The sequence below is a fragment of the Megalops cyprinoides genome, chromosome 9 (assembly GCF_013368585.1).
Source record: "Megalops cyprinoides isolate fMegCyp1 chromosome 9, fMegCyp1.pri, whole genome shotgun sequence".
Classification (NCBI taxonomy): domain Eukaryota; kingdom Metazoa; phylum Chordata; class Actinopteri; order Elopiformes; family Megalopidae; genus Megalops; species Megalops cyprinoides.
Genome location: NC_050591.1, coordinates 24,895,386 through 24,922,655, shown reverse-complemented (window position 1 = coordinate 24,922,655; position 27,270 = coordinate 24,895,386). Strand labels below are relative to the sequence as shown.

Genomic DNA, 27,270 nt, shown 5'->3' with positions numbered 1-27,270 from the left:
GCCTCAGTGAGCCCCTTCATCTAATATGTGCAGAGGGATTCAGGAGACCTCCCCCTAGGACCCCCTCACACACACACACACACACACACACACACACACACACAGTGGGGAGCTGGGTTCTGTCATGGACCACTGGGCTGCGGTTGAGGAGACAAGCCCAGAGGGACAGACAGCTCGTTGGGGGCCCGGGATGAACAGCACCTCCGTCCCTCTGGCTGCTCTCTCTGATAGCCGTCCTGGGAATCCCAGCGTGTGCTTCTGTGAGCAGAGAAATGTCTCGCTGAGCGCCCTCCCCAGGCGCACCATACATCCAAGAGACCCAGCAGCTACCTGGCTCTTTAACCGAAGATAAGCCTTAATTATTACTGTTATTTATTTATTAATATAATGTTTTTATTTATCAGGCATTCCAGAGCGACTTTCCTATTCCAGCCCGGCAGGATTCATTAAATGCATATATGCATAATGCATACAAAAACACAGTGCTTGAGTATCAAACTGAAAAATGGTGCTGAAATGAAAACATATTTTATAGGTGTAATTGTTTTATGCAAATAGCGCATGATTATCCTTAAGAGCAATATACCCACATTATATCAACATAAACAGTTGAAAATGAAGTCAATTTAGGGATAAGTGGATTAGCAAGATAGATACAGTGTCCATGCCTATGTACTTATATTCAAGGACTTCTTATATAATTTTGCATGTCATCTTAACATTTTAGCCTGCTCTAAGATCTAAATACATGGAACTCCATGGTCTGTGTTGTATGACTGTGTGCTGCTGGTTAAGCTAATGTAGTTGTAGCAATACATTAACACTTGGATAATATACAAAATGTCTTCTGTCAGCAAACATAAGGGCCACCTCCTGGATATTTCCATCTCACACAACACAAGGGTAGTTAGCCACACTATTGTAGTGTGTACTATGAGCAGGTAAGATAAATCCATTGGAAAATATTTGTCATTTAGGAGCAACATTTAGAAAAAAATACTGCAGACTGCAAGTTGTGTAGAGTCTTATAAAAACTATATTTCCATGTAAAGGAATATATCCTTCTTGAAACAAAATTTCCTTTACAACTTCAAAACTCACATCCTGATTATTCCTTGTCATTATCTTTCCAAGTGTGCTTTCTATACTCTGCAGCAGCCGTTGATGAGGTCAAGATCCAACAAGCCAAACCTCCTTAGAGCATCATGCATTCATTCAGCTCAAGGCAAGCTGAGTTCAAGTGGGAGTAAAGAGGTTTGTTGGTGGGACTGACAGAGTTCATCTGTCCTTACAGGCATCCAGCAGACCATCGAGCAGGAGGAGGGCCTCAACAGATCATCAGCAGACCTGAGGATACGCAAGACACAGGTGAGGAGGAGCCAAACCCTCTTCTTCCAGGACTGACATGCCTGTCTGCACTGCAGCCAGCAAAGAACCCTTACGCTTATGAAGGCATTGATCCAAAACACCATATCCTTACTGTGTAATATATGCAAGGGTGCGACCAACATTTTGTTACTATACGTTGTGAAATGGTTCAAATTTTGGCCGCTGAAAAGGACCAGTCTGTAATATGTGATGCTCATGCAATAACCTCCTGTCCCTCCTCTGGAATTGTGAAACTGGAATTTCATGGAATTGTGCAAAAGCATTTCATTTTTGTACATGAGACATAAGTGAATTGACAGCGACAGATCTGGGCACTGCTTTCATTTTTAATTTGCATTATGAACAGCCATATTCATATTGTGATATTTGAATTTCAAACATTGACGTGAAGAGGCCCCTGTCTAATGAGCATGGTTCTTTTTCCCTCACACACATACACCCCTTCGTGTTCACTCTCTCTCTCTCTCTCTCTCTCTCTCTCTCTCTCTCTCTCTCTCTCTCTCTGTCCTCTATCCCAGCATTCCACTTTGTCCCGCAAATTTGTGGAAGTGATGTCAGAGTACAACGCCACTCAGTCGGACTACAGGGAGCGGTGCAAGGGCAGGATCCAGCGGCAGCTGGAGATCAGTGAGTACCGCGCCTCTGAGCAAAGACAGACCATGTGACCTGCTGAGGCCTGGTCGTCCTGACTGGCCCATGCTACGTAGCTGTGCTCTGCACTACTGAGCAGCCCTAATGAAAGCCTTCAGGTGAGTGACTAGCATGATGCCGATGGCTATAAACCAGCACCATAAAAGCCCCGAAACGTAATCAGGCCCCTGAGACTGAAAAGCTTCTCGTGGATTGATTCGTCCTGTCCGTGACGTCTGCCATTCGGCGGGTGTCGAGCGCTATACGAACGCTGTTTATTTTGTGTTGAGACGTGCTCTCAGGCTGCCATTTGTCCTGTTTAGAAACGGCCTGACAGGAGCCATGAATCTTGGCTTATCTGGAAATGTTCAGCCTGTTTCCAAAGCGCGGCGATGGAAGCGACGCGGCAGTGAGGCTGCGGTGACGCACTCCGGCAGGTTACGCAGCCCCCCCTCTCCCCATCGGTGCGTTGCGCCTGCGTGATTGATGAAGGTGTTGTTGCTCTGGATCAGAGATTCCTCCAGAGCAGGCACCCCCCCCCCCCCCCCCCCCGGCGCTCCTGTGAAGGCTCACACGCTAACCTGTGAAGCTCTGCGTGTGCTCAGGCGGCTTCCCCGAGGAGGCGTTTTCACACATTGACTTCAGGAGGCGGATCTTTCATGTGCCAAAGGTGACAGCACCCCTCGCTGGTGACCGATCCTCGTGGCCGCCCTGTTAGGTGGCTGATAGGTCTTTGATAGAGAGCCTGGATGCGGGAGACCGACTGAGAATGTGTCTAGGGCCCTGATCCGCAGGAACCTGTTTGCTGTTTCTCAGCCAACAGCCGTTTCTCACGGAGGTGTCAGACTGCATGAACGACTCAGCATTAAGCTGAGGAAGCCCTCCTTCCAGGGCGTTTGCATCGAACATGACTTGATTGGCAACAGCCTGAAAGGGTGCTAAAGCTACTTTAACAGAACTCATACATTCCTTCTTGCATCACACAAGCCCAAATCACTGCCCTGTCTGCTATGTGATATGTAACATTGACATCAAAACTACTGCCTTCTGGGGAACAGTAAAAAAAATACATTTATTTTACGACTTGAATTCAGTGACTAATCCCATGTTGTGATCTCTTTATTATCGGCTGTCAGGGTCAGAACATCTATACACACACAAATTTCAGCAACTTTTCTTTTGTGTGCATTTCTTTCACAGCAGGGAATACTGTTGTGTATTTTCTGTAAGTCTTTGCAGCTGGCATTTTAAAGACCTGGTACATGTTTCTCACCACAACGCCTTGGTGGATTCAGGTGGGAATACGTTGAAATTATACAGAAGTTGAAGTTACTGAATTTTATAGGCCTGCATTTTTTTAGTTGTCAGTATGGCTATGCCCGTGTCCACTTGGGTGAGTTGTAATACCGGTGTTTGATAATTGTAGCCATTTTCATTGGACACAATGGAACACATATGACAGTGCCAAACGATTACAATTCAAGCAAAGCCATCCTGACCTCTGAACAGCTCATGTTAAGTCAATGTGAATTGTCAGTTATTGTTCCTCCTGTCTCTTGCTGATGAGCGGTGTGGCACTGGCTCAACCAGGCTGGCATCCCAATCTCCTCCCCCCCCCCCCCCCCCCCAAAGCCAGCTGTCTCGCTTGGCACCGTGTGCATGGAGCCTGGGGCAGAGAGCGGGGTTTGTTTCCTCTGGCCATCTGTCTCTCAGCAGGACCAGGCGCCTGTTTAAAGCGGGCCTGCCAGGGCGCCCTCTGCCAGCCCTGCCGGCCTAGACGCCACGCTCTCACCTCCTCCTCCCGCCACCTCGCACCACAACAAACACTCCACCCCGTGCCACCCACAGACCAGCAGCCAGTCTCCGGCACAGGGCACGAGGTCAGAGCCGGCTGGCACACGATCTGTAGAGATCACGCGAAGAAGTTTTGTCTTGTTATTTATACATTTTCACAGAGGCGGCAGCTTTTGTAGCAATCAAGAGATGAAGGAGACAGATACTGAGGATCTTTGACAAGAGGAGCTTGGTTTGGCATTGAGGCGGTTATTAAGTTGGAATTTCAAAGTGTTTCCCCTCCTCCTTTTTTAACCATCTATGTCTTTGACACCATTGTTGATATTACCCCCAATTGGTGGAGCAGCACCTATGCTGTGCCCCTGTGTGTGTGTGCATGCGTGTGTGTGTGTGTGTGTGTGTGTGTGTTTCCATCTGTCTGCACGTTTGTGAACAGGATAACTGAAAGAGAAATTGACAGCTTGGGAGGAAATTAGTGAAGTCATTGCCTGAGGGCCTAGAAAGGAATTTCATATTTTGGGCTGATCTGACAGATGTGGGGGATGGCAGAGGTAAGCAGTCTACTAAGCGCTGCTCTAATTTTTATTTATGTGATTTATTTGGGAGAAGCAATTGCACAAAAAAGGTATCAGGGCTCCCTGTTCTCCCTGGCTCTCCCGCTCATGCTTATTAAAACATCAGCAGTGCCGTGCTCTGCCTCCTGGGTCTTGGTGTCAGGGGCTCGCAGTTGACAGAGGTCCAGAGGCACACAGGCAGTGATGGCAGGTTAGAGAGAGGAGCACATCTGACCTCCAGAGAACATAATGTGCTCAGAACCTTCTGAACCTTACAGGAAGAACACTAAAAATGAGATGTTGAGAATATATTTTAGAGAGTATACTTTTAGCTCAATCTGTATATTTTAGGTGTGTAGGTTACTGCTATTTCAGTACATTGCAATTTATTTCTGATTTGCATTAATATATTTTAATTATATTTGCAGTGCATTCTTGGCCTGAACAATGTATTTCTCAATATGTTAGAATATGTTTTATTTCCGTATAGGAAAAGCAAACCCAGCTTTTTGCTAAATTGGCGAACCAAACAGAAATACTGCAATTTATTTTTCTGCCTTTGGTGTTGAATGTGTAGATTTGGTTTCCTCCTATTTCTCCTATTTAATTTTGCTAATATTTTTTAAGGTATGAGAATTTTTCTTTTGTTTACATTGGAAATTGTTCTGATTTCAGCTCCTTCTCATTACCATTTATTGATATTTTAAACTGCATTAGCATAGAATATCCAAAAAAATTAGTAGTTAGCACTAGAAATTATGGGAAATGCTTCAACAACTTATCCTGTATGAGACACCCTCTACATCTGTGAATGTGTCTCCCTTCATCATTAACCTGTCATGCTTCATGTGCCTGTGTATTCCAGCCACACAATATTGTATTCAGGTACAATAAGCTCTGGAAACCCACACAGTTCCCCGCATTGTGCTGCATTTCCTCGAAAGCATCCAGACTTTGGTTCCTCAATTAGACCTTGTGTGACCTCTCCGGCTGGTTTTTCCATGTGTGCTTCCCAACAGACCAGCAAGTCCAGATAGCGCTGCCACTGGGGGAATCAGACTATCAGCAGGTTTGGTTCTGAGGTAAAGGTCAGTCTCTCACTGGGGGCAGAGAGGTTAGGGGGGACAAGCTATGTGTGCAGCTGCCAGGGCTGTCTGCACTCACCTGTCAGACTCCCACAATTCCCTCAACATCTGTGTCTCCTGCACCGTCCGTAGTTATAATTGTTCCTCTGTCTCTCGCACCACCTGCCTCGCTTCACAAATGATTCCATTCTGTTTTTTTTACATACCCCTGCACCTACTCTTTCGCTCTCACACACACCTATGCGCATGTGCACACACACACACACACACACACACACACCTTCATCCCACAAAGGCAGTACACCGCCACCCTCCGTTTCTGTGCCTGCTGTTCTGTCCTTCAGTCAAGGTCGAGAATGGGGCCTGACGTAAACAGGCCTGCTCTCTATGAATGGCCGACCAGGGGGAGGGCACAAATGGTGAGCGACTGTGAATTAAAACTCAGAGCAGAGGCGTTAGGTGAGACTAACCGAAATCCTAACCTGCATCCAAATATACGGCAGCCTTGTGGTCTGTGAACACTGAATGTGTGTTAGTTCTTGGACTGAGATTACTGTTCTAGGTGGGAGAGTGGAATTAACTTTTGGGGAAAAAATATCTGAAAATAATATATGAATATCTGAAAAACAGAAAAGTTGATAATATATAGAAGAGTTCAGGTGTTTTAACTCATCGGTCAGTATTTGTGTTGTTTTTCCCCTGTGTGAGTATGTTTGCAGTGTTGGCAGGGCTTTGGCAAAGACGAGATGGTCCTGACAGAATGAGAACCATAGACAAGAAGTAGTGTTGACTTACTGCCACCAGCCTGCAGTCCTCTCATTTCGATGTGATCAAGCACCTCCTTACAGACAATCAGTCCTAACAGGACTGTTTATTACCAGTTCAGAGACCTGGCACCGAACCCAACAGCCCGTGTTTGAAAACAGCATTCAGGAAAAAATGTTCCTGGCGGAGATCTGCCAGCTGGCATGATTGCAGGATTTTGATTTCAGGTCACAGTGGGGGAGGGGATTATCCCCACCCCACCCTCCTCCTCTAGGACAGAAGGATCTTGCGAGATGCACTTCTTCCTCACTGTGTGTCTCCCAGGTGGACCTGCCACAATGTTATTCTTCCAGGGACAAGGAGATGCCCTTATACTGTGTGACACAGGCAAAGGGATAGGCTGCAACGAAGCAGCCATACTGTTATTATTAGTTGTACATTTAATCACTCCCTGGGCACTTTCAGAACCATTCATAATTGAGACCAGCTGACACACCAATATGTTTCTGTGGTATTTCCCAGACTTTAAGGTCTCAAAGAGGAGGTAATGACACAGTAAAGACAATATCCCAAATAGCATGCTCTTGGTAATGCTATAATTATTCCATTAAATCTATATAATTAGCCCAGAGTGTGGTACCACTATCAATCATCAAATCACTCATTGACCAAAATCTAATGCATTTAAGGTGCATAATGCTGTGAAGCTAGGCAGATTGAAATTGGAACCAGTTTGCAAAGGTTTGCTTAAAAACACAAATGTACATACATATACCAACAGTGCTGTAAGCTTACTGTTTTAGTAGGATTTTTATTTTCCTTTTCTTTTCAAAAAATGTGTATTAATCCCATATGGTACAATGGAATGCAGTACAACCAAGTCATAGTTTCAACAAGCTGGAAAAAATGAACATCTTCTCATGTTGTTGCTTGCAGTAATCTGAAGTGTAGGATCATAGGAATATGCTGAAGTGCAAAGAAAAACATGGCATTGCTATACATGTTGATGGGATGTGTTACTGTTCAAAATCATCCATCAGTTTCGCTTTTTTTTGGATGCCAGATTTATGTAGATTTATTCATATATAGTTACTATATTAGGGTCACTCAAAGTAAGCTTATTTTGTAAGAATTTGTGCACATGAATACACAAAGATATTTCACTACATTGATAATACTTGCTTCCAGCATGAAACCAGTAACTGCACATTTCTGTAGCAAACAAGGATTCATTTTCTCTCTGCACCGTTTCCTGCAATTATTTTAGCAAATGATACTGTCTTTCAGAAATGAGCATTATTTCCCATTATTATTTTCTCATTCTGACTTCAGTCAAAACAAATATGTCAATAGCAGAAAGTGAGATGTATGCTATCAGTGCTCTGCGAGGTACTGTATTGATTCTCCATCAAAGACGCTGTGCGGTGAACTGAATTTAGATGATCCTTTCCATTCACTTTGAGACAAATCAACATAAATACACAGTTAAAGGAAAAAATACAATTCTGGTTTCAATAGCTTGGTGACAAACAGAGACTCATGCCTTGTGGGTACAAAGTTTTGTGCATGACTGTAGTGCAGAGTATAGATTTTTGCAACCTGAAGTGATGAGAGTCTGCAATACCAGGCTGAGTTGCATGCATGTATGTATTTGAATACATTTCCATATGCTGTGTGTACATTTCTGGCACATGTGTACCATTTTTTCCTTGCATAATTCAAAGATGAGGGAGGATGTGAGCATTAAGGCTTTAGCTGCCTTTGATCGAGACCAAGACCAATATCTCACACGCGTGCATTTGCAAGCATCTGCATGCTTAATGGGCGCTGGGTCACAAGGCCACCCAGTCCTGTGTGTAGTACATTATTTAGCCCTTCTTCCTTTTATGACTCAATGCTGCCTCTTTTTATGGCGCTGCCGTGAGGGTGTCTCGTGTAATGAATTGCCCCCTATAAAATAAAGCACTGATGAAGGCTATGATTTGTGATCCTTGGAGGCCGGTGCCCGGGGCGGGGAGGCCTTGGCGATGGAGAACGGCAGTGGCCCTGTGGAGAACTTTCAGACAACCTCCGGAGACCGATTGTGAGGCACATGCGCTGGGGCTCTTGAGTCAGGTGGGTAGCACTGAGTAGCCCCACCAGGGCTCACAGCCAAGGCCAGGCCTGGATGAGATTCCGCTGGCTGTAGCCTTCCACCCCCCCCCCCCCCCGCTTCTACTGAGTCCAGCTTCAGTGACACGCACAGGAGATTGACCCTGAGCTGTCCGCAGGTTAAAATGCAGAACACGTGTAGAGCTACAGGTCTTCCCAGATTCAGCTGAGCAGCGGTCAGATTCATCATGCCCTACATAAATGTAACAGATAGAGCAACTGTGTATCTGTATGAATAATTTCTTCTTTTTAACATCAATTTCAGGCAACCACTCTGGCATATTGTAAGGATTTTTTCATGTTAAATATTAGTTTACAGCATTGGAAGAAGGTTTGAATATTAGGGGTTTCACTGTTAGCTGTGTTTTACATTTTCAAAGTGATATGTGAAAATTCGTATCTCACTACTACTAATCAGAATTTGTTTTCAGTGCAGTTTTCCAAGATCCTTTCTGACACTCATGTCATATGCCTCAGGGCCCAGAAATCCTGGTTTGTGTGTAGCACTGATGTATCCAGAGGATCAGTTAAATTGTAGTTTGGTAGTTCAGAGATTATACACAACCGTGTCATGTAAATTGCTTGATGGTAGCAAAGTAGCAAAGGCTACTTTGTGTATTATCAAAATTGCCTTTAATGATCACTTGTCTGTTTCCACCTCTGCTGCTTTATTCTGTATTTGCAATAATAATGGGGAGTGCGAAAAAGAATTTCAAAATGAATTGTATCTCCTAGAGATAGTCAGTTGCTTATGAAAACCTCGGTAATGTAGAAATACTGTTTATATCAAAAAAAAAGTCAATGTTTATAACTGAAGGACTGCAGTAAATGACAGCTTCTCTGTGCTGTTGCTGTGCAGTTCTCCTTTGGACAAATATAACTATCAAACACTGAGTACATGGAGCATGTTGTTTTAGAACATAGCATGGTAACTTAGAGGGTATCATCTTTGGCCACATAATGAATGCTTAATGAACTAATACAAGGTCAATTGGGATAATTGTTGCGTCTGAAAGGTGTGAGGTCTAGTACAGTCTTTCATTTCATCATTCTTGTACGGGGAAATGCATTTTTTGTCCACCCCTTGAAGAATTATCATTTGAAATAAAAGATAATGAGGTGAAATGAGATCTGGAATAGACTCATCAATTTCCCCGGGCCACGTTCTCCATGGCAACCGGTCAGAGCCTCTGCCTCAGATGAGCGAGGTTTGGAATCCTGTGAGGGTAAAGATGATCAGGAAAGGCAAGGGGCCATTCACCCCTACCACCCTCCTGTCCACGGACACCACTCTCCAGGGAGAGAAGCATCTGCTTGAATCATCCTCATTCCTGGCTTTAGATAACCTTACCATTTTATTTTTTTCAAGAACTATCTCTGTAATTGTATGCAACCAGATGTGGCTTGTTCAAATGTGGCCTTCCCACCTGTAGGTCATTCAGAAAGTGGGCACAGGAAGGGTCTGAGTGAGAGACTCATTCAGGTCAAGGAGTAAAGCATTTCAGCTTCCATAAAAATAGAAGTCATTTAGATTTCTGAGAGGTGGTTTCACGGATTGGAATGAGTTCATGGTCTCCTAACTGCTGATGTACCGCATGTATTAATATCCTAGTTTGCCCTGCAGGAAGTGTACTCACACAACAGGGACCTGCCTCAGAATGAAGCCGTCATGTTTTGGGGGAAGTCTATTAGGCAGAGGAAGAGTGGATGTGTCAGAATTTGTACAAAAGCGAAGTTACTCTGAGTCTGGCATCTCCACAAGCGTGCTTTAAGAGGAGGGAGAAGGGAGGTTGTGAACCTCACAGGAGAGTTATCACAGCACTGGGACTTGTGGATAGTGAGCTCTCCTGTCTTTATAGGGAATCTTTGTGCATTGTAATCTCCCTGTGTCACAGCAGGCATATGCATGTTGTGGCCTCCTGTTGTCATGGCACCATGGTTTGTGTCAGCTGTGGGATGATCTTCATTTCAGGGTTCATATCAGCATCGTTTGTGTCAAACACCAGCACATTCCTGTGTGTGCTTAGTGGTAAAGCACCTGCAACTCCATGTGGAGTATGCATGAATGCGAGTTCCACCCCTGGCAGTACATGTCACCAGATCGTGATTCATCGCTTATGAAAAACAGGGTGTCAGGGTCATTTGCAATGACTCCTGTGTATTTCCAACAAATGAAATTAAATGTTAAAATAGCCATATCACCACCTGTCTATATTAATGTCTGCACAGACAAAAAGCAGTAATAACCTTCACACTGAAAGGTTATTTCATAAACCAGTGGTTCGGTTATGTTTAATAAACCTCAGATTGACATATTAAGAGTTTTCCTCTCCCGCAGTCTCAGAAGAACAACTGTCAAGTTGTAATGAAATCAACATAGGATGAAGGATAAAATCAGAATTTGATTGTTAAGCACGCTCCTTAATGCTAAACGATGAATTCATGCCAACGGTTGAACAAGAACTGAGAATGAAATTATAAATGATTTCTAAAGTGATCTGAGATGCGGAGGCTGGCAGAATCAAATCTTTTCTTTGTCCGTATAAATGATTTGCATTTGTTATCGTGGCACCCTTGTTTTTATAGTATAACGCATTTTGGTTTTTTAGGAAGGCATCAGGCCAGCAATACCAAGAGAAAAATCTGATGTTATTCATCAGCACTGCTTTTTCTCACCTCACTCATCTTTAGTAGAGTCAAGTACATTTTCAACCCTCCTGTCTAATTTGATTAATTAGATCCCTAGTCAATTTGGTCCCCAGTCTATGCAGTTGCTTCACGATTACACTGCACTTTAGCCAATATATCACACATAAACACCCTTTTAACTCATTTATTTCATTTTATCTGACTGTTTAAAGGGCTCTCCTCTCCTCCTCCTTGGTTTCTCCGGCGTTAATTGAAGCCTGTTGTGCAGTCGTGGGATCCTCCACCTCTGCACCAGCTCTGCTTTTGCCTTTATTCCTCCTCGTCCTACGCGGGGTTTTCAAGCTAATTACAGCCTATCCTGTTTAATAACGCTCCCGAGCTCAACGCTTTCCTTACAATCTGACACCGCATGAGCTTTGCATTGGCTTTGCATCTGACCGCAGCTGTGAGGGAGCACCTGCACATGTGAGCGAGCTCGTGCATGCATTCACGCGCCTTCTTCTGAGTTATTGCCCCAGTTTATCCTGACATCAGGCTTAAACGTCCCGTCATTTTCACAAAGCACCGAGCCTCATCACTGGGAGCCTTCTGCCTGCCGAAGCTGATTGGGCTGTCAGCTCTCCCAGGATATTGAACTTTTGGAGCAATTTGGGCTTCTAATGGAATGATACACACCAGAGGATGATGTGGCAGAGCTGTTTTTGTGTCACCAAGTCTGGCATAGAATGGCACTGCTGTGGAAAGTGAGATTACCGGAATGAGTCAGAACAAGCAAGAAATCGCACGTGTGATAACAATAATTTTTTGAAATTTTGAAATTGCTGGATGTCCAGTTTGTTTTCTTTGTTACCTTTAGGGATTTTAATGTAGAAAACTATACACATATTTGGAAGTTAATTTACACAGAGCCTTCGTAGCTGATGATCTTGATAATCTTGTACTTGACATATAATTATCCACTTTGGGCAGCTGTGCAATACATCTTCAAAATAATCAGTTTTCTCAGGGTCAAAACATGCATGTGAGTTTAGCTGAATATAGTATTTTCCAGGTTGTAATATGTTCTTTAACAAAATGGTTAACCATTTTCCTCACTTTGTGGACCATATTGGAAGAATCCTTAACACACATTTGAGAGGATTAAGGCTGATCACTTACAGTAGTGTGCCCCCTACTGGTGTAATGGGAACACAGACTTTTTGATCTCTCTGTAGCCTGTGTACTGCTCTGACAGCCTTCCCTGTAGCTCTTTGATATCTTAGTTGAGGGAGGGGGATGGTGCATAAAGCAGGAAGTAGGCAGCACTGAGTCAATATTGAACCAGCCCACAATGACAAAACAGCCCTGAACCCAGTACCCTGGGGAGAGGATGCACATCTCATCTACATGGCGGACACCGATACACTCAACCACCAGGGGAGTGGGGGTGGGGGGTTTACTTCCCATAAAAACACAGGATACAGCAGTCAGAGACAGCATGATCAATATTCACATAATAATGGCCTGAGTGTTATTTTTAAAACAAAGCTTTTCTCTGGACATTAACATTTTTATATTAGGTCTCAAGTGGAAAATATCAATGAGTCACCCGTCTTCCTTAAGCGCGTGTTCCTCAGCATTTAAATGTGTCTGCAGCGAATAATGTCCCAATGTCGCAGCTTATCAGATCTCTCAGGAACCAATGAGAGGGACAGGGACAGAGAAGCGCATGGGGTGGCATCACGGTCGGAATGCATCAGTATTCCGCCAGCAAGCGCAGCCACTGCCCTGACCTCAGTCACAATCCCTCACGGTCAGGCCAGCCCTCGTCCCCTCCCCACCCCCGCTCTCTCCTTCACCCTCCCCTTCCTCCTGTCCTCCCACCCCCGTGCCGTGATCTCAGGCAGCTCCTTAGTGCAGGGACATGTGGATGAGATCCCCTGGGCCAAGCACGCCACGCTTCCCTGCCCAGACCTCCCATCAGCCCTGGCTCTGTGCCGCCCACTCCCCACCCCCCCCATCTCCCCTGGACCCAGGCTGTGAGTCAGCTGTGACACCTGGAGGGACATGAGGCTGTCACTATAGGGAGGACTGTCTGTCTTTTTTTTTTTTTTTGCTTTGTAGGTGCTGCTGACTTGTTGTTGGACCTAAGGTACATCCACTAGCAGGTTATAACTACATATTTGCTGTCCTCTGAGGATATTTGCTTGAACCAAAAAACATTTTGTTTGCCTTGATTAAATGGTAAAGAAGACCAGATTTGTTCATTACATGTCACAAGAGTCAATATATCATTAAGTGGGAGAAATATAAAGCAGCATGTAAAGTTCCTTACTATAGTGAAGTGTGGCATCCATCCATTGAAAGAGAGATAGAGTTGCTCTTTCAGTGTGAGATGGAGAGATGAAGGTTTTGCAAAGCTTAGGGAGGTAAACCCATAACTGTGAATTTCTCCACTGATCAGTAGTGGAGGATTGTGGCTAGTGTGGATTCTTAGAAACACTTCAGTCTTGACTGCCAGGTATGTGTAAGCTCTCCATTGATTCAGCTTTGCAGTGAGTTGTGTGAATTTACTTGATGCTGCTGAAAACAGACGGTCACTTCAAGTTTTAGTAGGACCAGTCTAACCCTTCAGCTCTCCTCAGTACCCTCCAAGAAAGCATGGAAAATTGTGAGGTCTGTGTGGGAGTGCATGTGTATGAGAGAGAGAAAGAGAGGGAAAGAGGGAAACAAACTGAATAAGTGGCATCGGAGGAATTGAATTGCCCAAGAATGTGTTGTGGGGTTGGATGAGTGGAGAGGAAATTGCCTTCGGAGGGGAGGTTGTGGAGGCGTGCGTAGGTCGAGGTGATTGAACCTCGGCATCTGACCGCCGGGCCGGAAATGAGGGCGGACTGATCGGTTTTAATGAACGCAATCAGACATTCTTCACCTATCTGCTGCAGATTGTGTAAGAGCAAAAAAACTAACGAAATTAAAGAAAAACAAAGCCAACACTCTGGTAGTGTGCCTGGTTGCCACAACAGATTAAAAATGACTCCTCCTGGTCGCAATTAATTCAAGAGGGGACTAATTGACCTTGATCCCAGGCAGGTGATCAGGAGATGTACTGCAGATAAACCTTTCAAAGATGGTGCCATTTTTTATTTTATTCTGTGTTCCGGCATAGCTGAAGGGCGGGGGTGGGGGTTACATATGAATAAGGTCTTGCAATAGAGGGCAGAGGGGAGATGGAGGTCTCAGACAAACAGAATGACTTTAATTAGTCCACAGACAGTAGGGTAAGAGGAGAGGTTCAGCTTATGCAGTTTGTCTGACAGGTTGAGTATTATTGCAGACATGCCTTTAAGCTCCGGCTTTGCTGCTCTTCCCTACTTGTTTCATCTGGGTCCTTGATTTGCTCTTGAACAGACATTTCATGCCAGCACAGAGCTCATGCATTATGGGATTTTTGCATTACTCCCCCCAGAGGTACACAGTCAGACCATGTGCTGCCTATCTCAGGGCGTCACATTGCCCCCTAGAGTTAGTGTCGAGAAGCGTAACTCTCCAGTGCTGCAGTGACCTTTTAGAACCATGGAGTGAATTCTTCCAACCAGACGTCAAGGCCATGTAGCTGTGAAGTTCACAGGTTTGAGACACTTTGCAGGTTGGGAAAATACCCAACTGGTATATGCGCCAATCTCTGTTTGACTTGGGCATTCATGCACGTGCATGCTAAAGAGCTTCTTGTTTGATGGCATCAGTCCTTTAACAATCACAGTTGGTTTCACTCAGTCATTCTTCTGCCTTTTTATTGGTTTGTTGCAAGCTAAGACACGATCAGGTGCTGTAGCTCCTAGATGCAGCCAATAAAGTGTTTCTATTATTAAGTCGCCCACTCAGCCTCTACAGTTCTTATGTCATAATTACAGAAGGTGTAACAAAAAGGAATGCATTAATGCAGACGAATAAAACGACATTTATTTTCAGCCGGTGCCTCTTTATGAAGCCACTTAAAAATGTAGCGGCTCACATCTGGAGAGATAATGGGGTGTCCATTATTCCTTAGGCCTCTGGACACAGGTCACTGCAATCAGCATTCCACTCTCCTCCAGTCCTTACCTTCCTTTTTTCCAGGATATGTTCGCATCGTGTCCCTTCTCTTCACCCTGTCCTAGCACCCCCCCCCCAGCAGCCTGGCGCTGTGGCTGACGTTGATCTGCATGCGTGTGGAGTGTAGCAGCAGCTGTGAGCGGGAATGGGGGGGTGGGGCTGGGGGGTTGCGGTGGCGATGCGGCACACCGAAGCGTGCTCTGAGTTCTGAGTGACCGCAGATAGTGATGTGGAACAGGAGGGCCCAGGCTGCCTTCCTCTGTCCATCCACCTGCTTATGATGTGAGCTTGGGGCTGTGCTTTTGTGTCAGTGATCATGTAGATTTTATTAAAGAGGTCAAGGCAACAGTGAGGCCTCATATCAGCCTCCACCAACACTGTGGTTATAGTAATTGTGAGTGATAAATGGATCGCGTTGCATCCCTGCCTTCCCATGATCCTCCAGTGGATCTGGCTGTAACATGCACCCGCCACAGCAGGATCACTGACTGTTTGAATAACGCCATTCTCCCTCCACGCTGGGAAACGAATTGCAACAGTGTACGTGCTGTCATGCGTATTTACAGGGCATAGAATGAAAATGTCAGCTCTCTTAGGCATATCTCTGTCAGAGTTTGCAGGTTTATGGGCTCTGCCATTGTCTGTTTATAGTTCTACATATAGCTGTTCAACCTACCCACCGTTGCAGCCACACCACTAGGCTGAAGCCTGAGCTTGCTGTGGGTTTATGTGGTACCATGCATTATACAGCCAGACTGCTGCAGGTATCTGTGGTACGATACATTATACAGTCAGTCTGCTGTGGGTGTATGTGGTACCATACAGTATACAGTCCGTCTGCTGTGGGTGTATGTGGTACCATACATTATACAGTCAGTCTGCTGTGGGTGTACGAGGTACCATACATCATCAAGCCTGACAAAAAATAATAATTTGCTCATATTGTCTCAGTTTCAGCAGTGAACTCATTTCCTACTTAGTGAATGTTTTTGACAGTGAAGTCTTGTCATCTCCAATAATCTGTCACGTAGAGGAAAGATAACTGGATTGTGGCTGGTTCTGCATGCACACCTTCCTTGGAGGAATCCGCTGTCTAATTGGTGGGATATGGAATGGTGCATAATGGATGGGGAATGTTTTTGTGGGTGAATATTGCAGGCAGTGAGTGTATGGGAAAGCCATGAGTGATGACTGTCTCTGTGCCACTGAAGGGCAGCCTAAATATAAATAGATATTCAGTGGGAGTTTGGGGTGGCTGTGTAGGCTGGTGGTAAGGAGCAGGACTGGTAACCAAAAGGTTGCTGGTTTGATTCCCTGCTGGAGCACTGCTGCTGTACCCTTGAACAAGGTACTTAACCTACAATTGCCTCAGCAAATATCCAGCTGGATAACTTGTAAAAATTATGACCTATGTAAGTCGCTCTTGGATAAGAGCATCTGCTAAATGCCAATAATGTAAATGTAATGTAAGTGGAGTGCAATGGGACTGTGCCCTCACAGTAGCTCTGTGCTGGAGTGCTCTGTTTCAGTGTTCAGTTACTCAGTGTACATAAGGAGTGCTAGCCCTAAAGTGTTTTGTGTTTGTGTCATTTCAGCTGGCAGGAACACAACCAATGAGGAGCTGGAGAGCATGCTGGAGAGCGACAACCCTGCTATCTTCACCTCGGGGGTGAGTGCTGGTTTTCTCTCTGTCTCTCCTTGCTCTCTCGCTCTCTCTGTCTCTCTCTCTCACACGCACGCATGCACACTTGTGTGCTCACTGGAGACACAGACATTTGCGGATGCAGGAAGTGCTCTTTCTCGTTTGTCCCATTACCCAGTGCGCACAGCAGTACCAGTGGTTTTGAATGGGGCCCAAATGGGATTACAGACATTCTTTTCTGAAGAGATGTTTGTGCAAGATGGCTTCAGTCAGGCCTTTACTCTGTATCCTCCATATGAACTAGGGAATGCCTAGTGATGCATAGTGGGAGAGACACTGTCTGGCCAGAAGGCCTGCCACCCTCCTGAAAAAAGCCTTGACGCTCCTGCATGGCTGCTTCCAGTGCTTGGGGATAAGTGGCACTGCCCATGTGCAATGATGGGAAAGTGATGCTTCATAACTCCCAAAACAGATGGAGCTATCATGTGCTATCAGCAAAACACGATTTCAGCCATTAGCAGTGTTGTGCTGTGCCAAGCGAAAGAGTTCTGATTTGTTGACAGGAGTCAGTGATGGACGGCACATGGTAGCTCCACCTATTTTGGTGTTCATGAAGTCATCACCAGAGCATAATTAGCAGGTAGCAGGAGCATCCTCCATCACTGTGGTCTATCCGGCACAGGTGTCTGCGGGGATGGGCCTCTGGGAGAGGGAGGAGAATCCTGCCCTGCTGAGAAAAGGCTGTACACGTTGTGCTGGGGCCTGGGAACAGACACACTGTTGTGGGCAATAAATAGTCCTCAGTTGTCTCCACTGCCAGGGTTACTTTGTTAGAGTGTTGAGCCTGAGAATCCCCCCGTGTTCACTCAGAACACAGGAGAGAGCAGTGTTCTCAACAAGGCTATTAAAAGCCCCTGTCCTCATCTCACCCCTGCAAATGGGACTCTTGACGGACAGGAGGGGATTGCTGCCCGCCTGTTGCCCAGGGGGGACAGAGGTGATTGAAATTCCAGACAGAGCTCCGGTCGCCTTCAAGGCAAGAGGAGAAACTCTCAGAGGCATCCGAAAGCCATTGTGATCCCATTCCAGTTTATTCAGGAGAGAGTTTATGGAGGTTGTAGGTTAACTGAAAAGGAGTATGTGTGTGTGTGTGTGTGTGTGTGTGTGTGTGTGTGTGTGGTGGAGGATAGGCTGGGGATTGAGGATTTTGGGTAAATGAGTAAGCTCTGTGCATGTGTGTGCATGTGAGTGCATATGTGTGTGTGTGTGCATGTGTATGTGTGTCTGACCAATTATATAGAGCAGAATGAAGTAGGCTTAGAGAGCCCAGTCATCCAACATGCAAACTGGGGTAGGGGTCTCCACCTGTCTCACATATTTTCCCTCTGAGATTACTCTGTGGTCATTCTCTGTGTTGAAAGGAATAAATTCTTGTGTTAGGAATAAATTCTTGTGTTAATTTACAACTGAGATCTCTGTGTTAGTAAAAGCATCTGAGAGATGACTAATGGCTACCATGTCATGCCAGAATGTGCTGTAGACATAACCTGTAAGAACAGGGATAGGAGCAGTCCCGTCCACCCTGACTGTACCCGCAGTGCATTGTGGGCAGTCTTCCGTGCAGGTGAAAGAAAGTGCCCCTGTGTTTTGGTCCTGATGGAGGCTTTTCAACTCACCTCTTCTCCCCCTGCAGATCATCATGGACTCAAATATTACCCAGCAGGCCATGAACGAGATCGAGACCCGGCACAACGAGATTATCAAGCTGGAGAACAGCATCCGTGAACTGCACGATATGTTCATGGACATGGCGATGCTGGTGGAGAGCCAGGTGAGATCCCGTCTCATTGCTCAACGTCAGCCCTCTTGGGCCAGGAGCAGGCCTGGTCAGCATCAAGCTGGTCCTGGGCACCAAATGTCCACTGTCTGTGTGTCATTGAGTCCTTCAATCATGCAGAGTGATTAATTGGTAACAACATATTAGTTGTACAAAAAAAAGGAAAGGTTTGGAAGTCTGTCTGCAGTAACTGGATTTGGCATAAAGTAACATATTCAATGCAATTAACCAGGAGTGTAATATTTCAAACCTGAGTGCAATGATTAACAGAGGTTGTTTCCATTACTGCTTGCACGTAATATTCCTGAATTTCAAATGTGTTTATTACATTTCAGATAAGTGACAGAAAATGATGACTGCTTGAAGTAATTAACGGAGAGGAGCAATGTATTGTTTGAGGGGAAAAAAATGATGGTTTATAAAACCATGGTCAGACTTGGTTATCTTTCCTAATCGCTCTCATGACATGTCCATGTTCAAGCCAGAGGGAAAAGTGGTTTGTAGAAGGAGAGAGTATGGTATAAACCCCCCCTTCCTGTTCTTCTGCCACCGAAAGCAGCATGGCATTGTTCCCAGTAGGTGATGGCACATCTTTGATCAGGATGCTAGCTTCAGTCTTCTCTGCAAAAACTGACACAAGTTCATTGTAGCTCCTATTCATTGAATTTAACGAGAGTATCCTCTCAGATTCACTGACACGTCCTCAGACTTCTATGTTCCGCAACTGTTGATCTCCATCCTGGGTGGGTTTTTGGTGGTCCTCCCATATTTGTTTTAGTGAATCATGCTGTGAACGGTGTGAAAACCCTGTGCTTGGACAGCGCCACGCAAACACTGATTTGTGTGATGCTGCCTACTCTGAGCAAATTCCGCCCAGATCCCACTCACCCACACAAACTGTGAGGGAGCAGTTCACACATACTGTACTCACCAAGTAAGGGTGAGACAAACATAAATTAAAGGATTAAGTTTTTTGCCTCCATCCGTCAACAAAGCTCTTTGGTCAGAGTGTGGCAAAGAAAGTAGCCAGAGGCTGTGCAAGTCAGATAGGCATTTTATGTCAGTTCTAAATGTGGGGATGCTGACCATTCGTTTTGATTGTAGGTCTTTAAGGCCAGTGTATTTCTTGTCATGAATACTGTATCTAAATTATTCAAGTGCTTCAATTCGGGGGAGAGAAAATTTTCAGAATGTCAGTTTATTAACATGAATGTGCTTGATTCAATAATTGATAGACTAACGCTCTTTTAATGAGTTTGTGCACTGTATATGTCTGTGCTGTGCTTGTTCGTTCTTGCTGTCTGTCTCTGTCTTGCTCTTTCTTTTCTTTCTCCCTTTCCTCTCTCCCTCTCTCTCTTCTCCCTCCTTTCTTTCTCTGTCTTTTTCTCACTATAACAGGCTCTTAGCACTGTGCTGCCAGTTTGGGATCCACACTAATTGTACAAGGTAATTCACTCCCTAATTTTTCACCCGTGTGCATGCCTCCAATATATATGTATTTTGCAGAGTAAATATAGTAATCACAAGCATTTGGCTATTTTACCTCCTGATCTCTGCATTTAAAGCAATGGTTGAACATCACATGTTTTGTTTGAATGTACAGACCTGGCTAGTGAAGTCTGTAGGCACTGAAATATCTACATTTTGTTAATGAACATAACCCCTATTCTCGAGCATAGCATAGAGTGCTGTTTATTGAGGATGGGCAGCATAGTTCCAGGGAGCTGGAAATCCTGGGAAATGCCCTCAAATAAACCACATGAAGGGAGCATGCACCTTACATGGGTTTCTGGATCATGGATGTTTATAGATCATAACTTTACAGCCATGGTGCAATGAATTTAATAGAATAAAGGCATGGAAGGGCTCACTAAATTGCTCATCCACTGAGAGCACACACACACACGCGCACACACACACACACACACACACACACACACGGTGCAGTATGACAGACATGAGAGCTGCGGCAGTGTGTCAATCAGATCTGTGGTCAATCTAATAGGGCCCATCACAGGTATTGATATACTGTGGTTTCCCTGCTTGTTTTCATCCCTGCCTTCAAAAAATGGAAAACCAGCCAAGTCACTGAAAGCTCTTTAAAACTGACCCACCCTGTTTGTGCGGCTGTGGGATGGGGTTGTCAGCTCTCCAAAACAATGTTTCATCTTACGGGTACACTACTTAGTGTGGCTGAGCTTCCCACTGATCACAGTAGGAAGAGTGTACACTGGGCTCAGCTGGTATATTGACTTGGGGTATAACGACTCTCCATTAAGGGGTAAAAGTACGTCAAAAGGCAGTAAGCTTTGTTCTATGAGAAGATGAAAGTGCCTACCATTTGCTTGTTGTTTGCTGGGTTTGCCCAGGTGAATACTTTTCCCTTGGGTTCAGTTTCACTGCTTATGCTCCAATTAGGTACATGCTCCGATTAGATAGTATTTAGTCATGCACCTTATTAGATGCCACCATTTTCCTCAGAACAGCCCTTACTGTCCTTTAAGGGGCCAGACAGTGGGTCTCTTGCTGAAAACTGCTGTATTTATTGGAGCTGAGCACCTTATGCATAGGAAGGGTATATGGCTAAATCTAAGATTTAATACAAACACTGTTTCTTGGTCTATGTGTCTGATTTGGCCTTGCATTTCCCCTCTGAGCCTACAGGGGGACCTAGTGAACAACATTGAGAAGAACGTGCGGAGTGCAGAGGAGTACGTGGAGAGAGCCAAAGAGGAGACAAAGGCAGCCATTAGCGTGCGGAAGGGCAGCCGACGGGTGAGTGAAGGTGCAAGTGGTGTCCGAGCGCTCTCTCAAATCCCCCTCTCTTTCTCCCCCTCCCTCTGTCTCTCCCTCCCTCTCTCCCTTCCCCCCCCACCCTCTCTGTCTGTGGGCGGCAGGGGGAGATGATTGACCGCATAGAGTACAATGTGGAGCACTCTGTGGATTACGTGGAGAGGGCGGTGTCCGACACAAAGAAGGCTGTTAAGTACCAGAGCAAAGCACGGAGGGTGAGTTTGGGCAGGAGGCTCCCGTGCTGCATGCACTGGTCGGTGTAGTGTCCGCTGTGATGTGGCATGACGCTTCGCCTACTCTCTCCTGCAAGTCTCCAAGACCTCGCAGCCCTGGGATCCCACGCTACAGTCAGGGGTGGTTGGCTCACCACACCCTGTTTCCTGATTCATGGCACCATTCTGTGCATAGACTCAACCGGCTGATTCTCCCTTTGTACCAGAGGGCTGAATCAGAATGAGTTGTTATTTTTCTGTCTAAAATACACACAGTCTGTGTAAAGAGTGCCTGTGCTCCAGCATGCTGCATGCGGTAGACCATGTGGGCTGTGCTGAATGTCCATATACTTCCACAGCCCTGCAGCGTCCCTCAGACCTGAACTCTGTCTCTCTGTCTGTCTGTGTCTCTGGCTGGGCGTATTCTCAGAGGCCCTGGAGGTTCCATTATCAGTCCTCCTCAGTCTATAATAGACACAGGATTTGCAGATCTGACCTCATCTGTCTTGTGGGCCACATGAATTATTGAAGACAGCAACCCCCATACAACCCCACCCCCCCCCACCAAGCCAACTGATTCTCATTGTAGACTTGTGTCAATGCTACCACCCTCTGGTTGGCAAGCGAATTGTTACTCACAACATTGGAGTTGGGTGATGATAAAAGGTTTTAGTTGAATTTTAGTAATGACAGTTTAATGACAAATCATATCAATTGTGGTTAATAGGAACAGCTATACAGAGGAATCACATTTTCTTGTAGCAGAATTTCAATAATTTTTAAATGACACATTTATCTTAAACGATGCCCTTCTTATTGGATAGAATTATATAGTATAAATTTGATCAAAATGTTTTCCACCACATGTCACATAGCTGACTATGTAGCGAAAGCCATTGTCATATAATATGTATCCACCAGCCTGTCTTTATATTGGATTTAACAAATAGGTATGACCTTGATGTAGGCGTAAGCTGCTGATTTGCTAAGGCATTGTCTGGTGGTAAAAACCAATGCCAGTGCCTTTTGGGTCACATGTGAATAGCTCACAGTCATTTATGTAATGGGCTTCCCTGTCAGATTGATTTACAACACTGTGAACTCTACTTTGCTCCAAGGGACATGGACACGTCTTCCCCAACAGAGAGAAAAGCTAGCTCTGATAGGCCAAAGCCAGTAACAGTCTTACCAACTACCAGCAACTTTTGACCCTGTGCATATCTTAAAACAGTCACTGAACTGCCAAAACCAGTTTCTCTCTGTCTTCACACTGCCCTCATTTCCTCTTTGGTTTGTTAGCAGTTGGGAGGGGAGGGGGGTGAATTGATCCTTGATGACATAATTAACTCCTGGAGACTGCTTAGAGAATGCCGGTTTGGAGCGGGAATTAGTGTTAAAGTATAATGCAAAGTGTTCATCATCTACTCCCTCTGTCTGTCCATCTGTCCCTCTACACAAATATAGAATGACAGGCTCCTCTTGCACGACAATCACTTCTCCAATCAGTTGCTCTGAATCGGTTCCTATCCATTGTATTTCCCTTCCCTACAGAAGATGATCTGTATAGGAGTCTGCGTGGCGGTCTCGCTAGCCATACTCGTCGTTTCGCTGGCCGTCGGGCTCAGCTAGCCGAGCCGTTGGACCACAGCCTCTGAGAGACAGAAAGTCGTAACGATCTGAGACGGGCGGGCGGGGCTCTGTGATCCCTCCCCGCTCCCGGTGACATCAGCGGCGCTGTGCATGTGTGCGTCAGCCTGTCTGGCTCGGCCTCTCAGCTCCGAACGGCAGCTCTGTAGCTCTGGATGTGATGCTCTGTCAGCCAGCTTTAATTACAGGAACGAGGGGGGGGGGGTGTGCTGTCAGGGACGCTTAACCTGGACTCTACAGGATGATGGAAGAGAGCGGGTGGCGAGATCACAGCACAGCAGAGCAGAACAGATGCTCACCATCGCATTGTCTCACGCGTATGGCAGGGATAGTGTTTTTCGGAAGCGCGCGGGGAGTGTCTTTGAATTGCAATACTGTGTGTATGCACATGGTTACTGCTGTCAAGGTCTCTGGTGTAATGATTACACAGTGACTCTATGTACTTTAAACATGCACTGTAGTCTATAATAATTGTGGGCTTATCTATGTTAACTGCGACTTGTGGGATCTTTGAGCCCTGAGACAGGAGCTTAGTGGAAAATCGAGTACAGTAATTAAATACTGTATGCTACTATGTTTGTGGGGGGTGCTACCTTTCACTGAGTATTTATGCATGTATTTTGTCATTTTAGTTGTCTCATGATGCATGTTTGTGCTGTGCTGTATGTGTGCATGTTGCTGTGTCCTGTTCTGCAGAGTAGTTTTGTCCTTCCATATTTCATCCTCCAGTAAGAAAATTAATATAATAACATCAATAGTTGTAACTGAGAGTGGGCTCCATTTATATTCTGTAGTATTTTCGATTGCTGTCTTCTATTGACTCATGCCAATTCACTAACAAATGCACATATTTATAGACTCAAGGACTGACATATGTATGTGTGCATGTGCTCACAAATACAGAAACTGACATGCACAAGCTTGTAGTTGCACAGTCTCAGGGACTGACCTCATTTTACAGAATAGAACTGCAGGAGTCCAGGTCAGCCATGTGGGTATATTCACAGTCATGCTTCCGCAAACATAGATTTAAAAACTTTAAATTTGGGACACAGAAATCCTGCATCATTGCTTCACATACAGTGTCATTACTTGACATTTCAGATGTGACTGTTTGGGGCTTTGGAGGTTGGCCTGAAGCCAGACATTCTTGTGACATGCTCAGTCTTACCTTTATGTATGGGAAAGGTTTTGTACATTTTAGTGTAACTGTGTGTATTTAAGATAATAAATCTTTATCTTGGTTGTTGTTTAATCTGTTTTCCTCTCCTCTCTCTTCATGCTGCCTGGATTTGTTTCCCATTATTTGATTGAATGTTTTTTTTTTTTTTGGTCATGTAGAAGAAAATCATGATCATTATATGCTGTGTGGTGCTGGGAATTGTTATTGCAGCCAGTGTTGGTGGAACATTGGCTTGAAAAAGTGCACAATGGCAGTCTCTGCACACATACACACACACACACACACACACACTCTCTCTTCCACATCCAAACATCCATACATACATACACATGCAATATACTGTGTACTTCAGCACAAAGCACATTGCATACGATATGATCAATGATATACACAACACACAAGGCAAGGAGTCTTTCTTAAGCATGAGTTCCTTTTTTGTAGATGTGTGGTTCTGCAGTTGTGTTTATCTGGGTGTTGAATGTTGTTACATGAAATTTTGAAAATGTTTTGGAATTTTGTTTTAATGGGAGTTAATGGTGATCTACAAAAAAAACATTGCACACACATTTCATCTAAAAATGTTTCTTTTCTCTTTTCTGCAAAATAAATATCACCTCTTCATAACCAGTCAAGACCAGGTTATAAGATAATTTGTTTAAAAAATCAGTTTGCTGCTAACCATTTACTATTTACTGCCATTTACCTTTAAATCTGTGCAATAACAAAGAATATTTAACAGCAAATCTGATGCAGATCTTAAAAGGTGTCCTCAGATATAATCTGAATTGGGACATTCAAAAATATTTTAATGGCTGCTTATCAAAAACAGAGCATATCAGTATACCTGGTCACCCCTTTCTTAAAGACATGTGGTACCCCCAATACTTATCATCTGCATTGCCTTGTAGAACATGTGATAGTGTCCAGTTGAGCAAAATGCTGTGAAAACTCTCTTGTTACAGTTACTGCACATGAAGTCAGCTGACTGCCTGCCACTTTCGACACTGTAGGCAGATGGACTGTCTCAGTCAGTATTGTTATTACTTAGGATCCATCATCATACCCTTGCTGCTGGTCATGCCTGAACACCCAGGCAACCAATAGTGGCTTTTTCCCCCATCCTGCTTGCCTTCCGATTCGCTTAAGTCTCAGCGTCTATGTTTTTCGTGTGAACATATGAATGCCTGTAACAAGCCACTTGTGTCTTTGTTGTGTAGAAAAATCATTCTTGACCTTGATCGGGATGAGTTTGTCCCTAGTTCATAAGATAAACATAATTAAATTATGCCATAACTATGTACTCTGTAAAGGTGGCTGACACCTTTCTGCAAAGAATTAGTCTTTTTTTTCCCTGTAAGACATGAAACCCATGAATTGGAGAGAAGAAAAAACAAGTATATTTAAATAGTGCTATTCTGTTCTGTTTGGTGTGTGTGTGTGTGGCCTTACAGTGGCCTGAACGGTCTCTTATTGCAGCCATCAGACTTGAATACATTCCAACAGTTTGCTGGATCTGAAGAGAAACTAATGGAAAAAAAACAAATGAAAAAGAGCCATGTTGCCTACGCAGCGTCTGTCTTATGATCATGTGTTACGTATCTTTTTAAAAGTAATGCTTGTGTTTGTGAAAACAGTTGTTCTTTTTAAAACTAAGGCAGAACATTACAAATGCACACCAGACGTGCCATACTCTGTGGGCTTTTTTTTTTTTTTTTAACAGTGGACCAAAACTTCACCCTGGCCTGAACCCACATGTTAATAGACAGGGCGACACCATCTCCATGTCATCCCCACTCCGATCTCTGGAGGGGGAGGGGGGGGGGGGCTGCATACAAGTGTTAGGATCATGGCAACCACCAGATCCTCATTACACAGAACCATGAACATCCCAAAAGGCTTGCTTTCCTAGGCAATCCCCCTAATAATTCTGTCACACCAGGCTGGGAGGTCTGCTGAGCAAGCTATGCTTCTGCCAACTTCTTTTCATCCTGAAAAAATCAGTTTGCCAGCCTTTGAAAGAAATTACATATAGGGTTAGTTAGACTACATTTTATTGTAAATTGGTTTTGGTATTTTATTAGCAGTTCAATGGAACATTTTTGAAATGGCAGAGCCACTGTAGTTTCCCCCGAGGAAGCTGCATGAGTCAAAATTAAAGTAAAACCACAAAAAATCAGCTTGCATGTGTGGCCATCCTGGAATTAAGTGATGTTGAGTACAGTGCTATGGGTGTCAATGTGTATTTTATTTAAAAAAAAAAAATCGGTACCCATGGGAAAAGTTGTGCAAGAGCACTTTCCCAATGGTCCAAATGGCCACTGCTTGTTTGGTTTCTTGTTGAACGTTCTCAACATTGCACCCCTGTACTGTTCCACACATCCCCCTCACTTTTCCCAGATATATCTGGGGCAGTAGATGGCCAGCTCAGATAAAGGCTCTGGAGATGGTGATTTGGTAATGTATAAAGTTACAAGAACCTCCCAATAAAGATTAGTCTGAATGCTCAGTTGGTGAATCTGTCCGCTTTATATGCTGTAGACTTGTAATACTTTGTGTTAGCACAGTGCTAGACCAGCTCCAAATGTAAATCTTGTGGCTTGCTCATAGTCAAATTTGTTATGCCATTCAGTTAGCACCTACAGACAGCAAATCCAGAGGAAGATCTACAGTGAAATGCTTTGTGAATTGTAATTAGGATGATAAGCACTGGTTGGAAACATCAGTACCCTCTGTAGGCATAGATTTGAAACAGTAACAGTGTTTGATCTTTGTAGAAGCCAGCACAAGAACCCGTGGGTCTGCATTGTGAGTGAAATAGGCTGCTCCACATGCTCTGTATGTAGGGCCAGAGATAAAGTCACTAAA

General features: G+C 44.6%; 1 protein-coding gene across 3 annotated transcripts in view; it reads left to right on the top strand.

Moving 5' to 3' along the window:
- The window catches only part of stx1a (syntaxin 1A (brain)), a 70,170-nt gene extending 45,210 nt beyond the window's left edge, over window positions 1-24,960 (top strand). The window contains exons 5-10 of one of the 3 annotated variants that reach the window (XM_036536198.1): window positions 1,295-1,368; window positions 1,908-2,016; window positions 16,687-16,760; window positions 18,427-18,564; window positions 21,468-21,578; window positions 24,564-24,960. In XM_036536198.1, the coding sequence (XP_036392091.1) occupies window positions 1,295-1,368; window positions 1,908-2,016; window positions 16,687-16,760; window positions 18,427-18,564; window positions 21,468-21,578; window positions 24,564-24,641 (584 nt within the window). In that variant the 3' untranslated portion in view covers window positions 24,642-24,960. Of the gene's footprint in view, window positions 1-1,294; window positions 1,369-1,907; window positions 2,017-16,686; window positions 16,761-18,426; window positions 18,565-19,968; window positions 20,017-21,234; window positions 21,346-21,467; window positions 21,579-23,126; window positions 23,711-24,563 lie in introns of those variants that run through there. The other 2 variants (XM_036536200.1, XM_036536199.1) reach the window with 2 other exon arrangements.
- The last annotated feature ends 2,310 nt before the right edge of the window (window positions 24,961-27,270 follow it).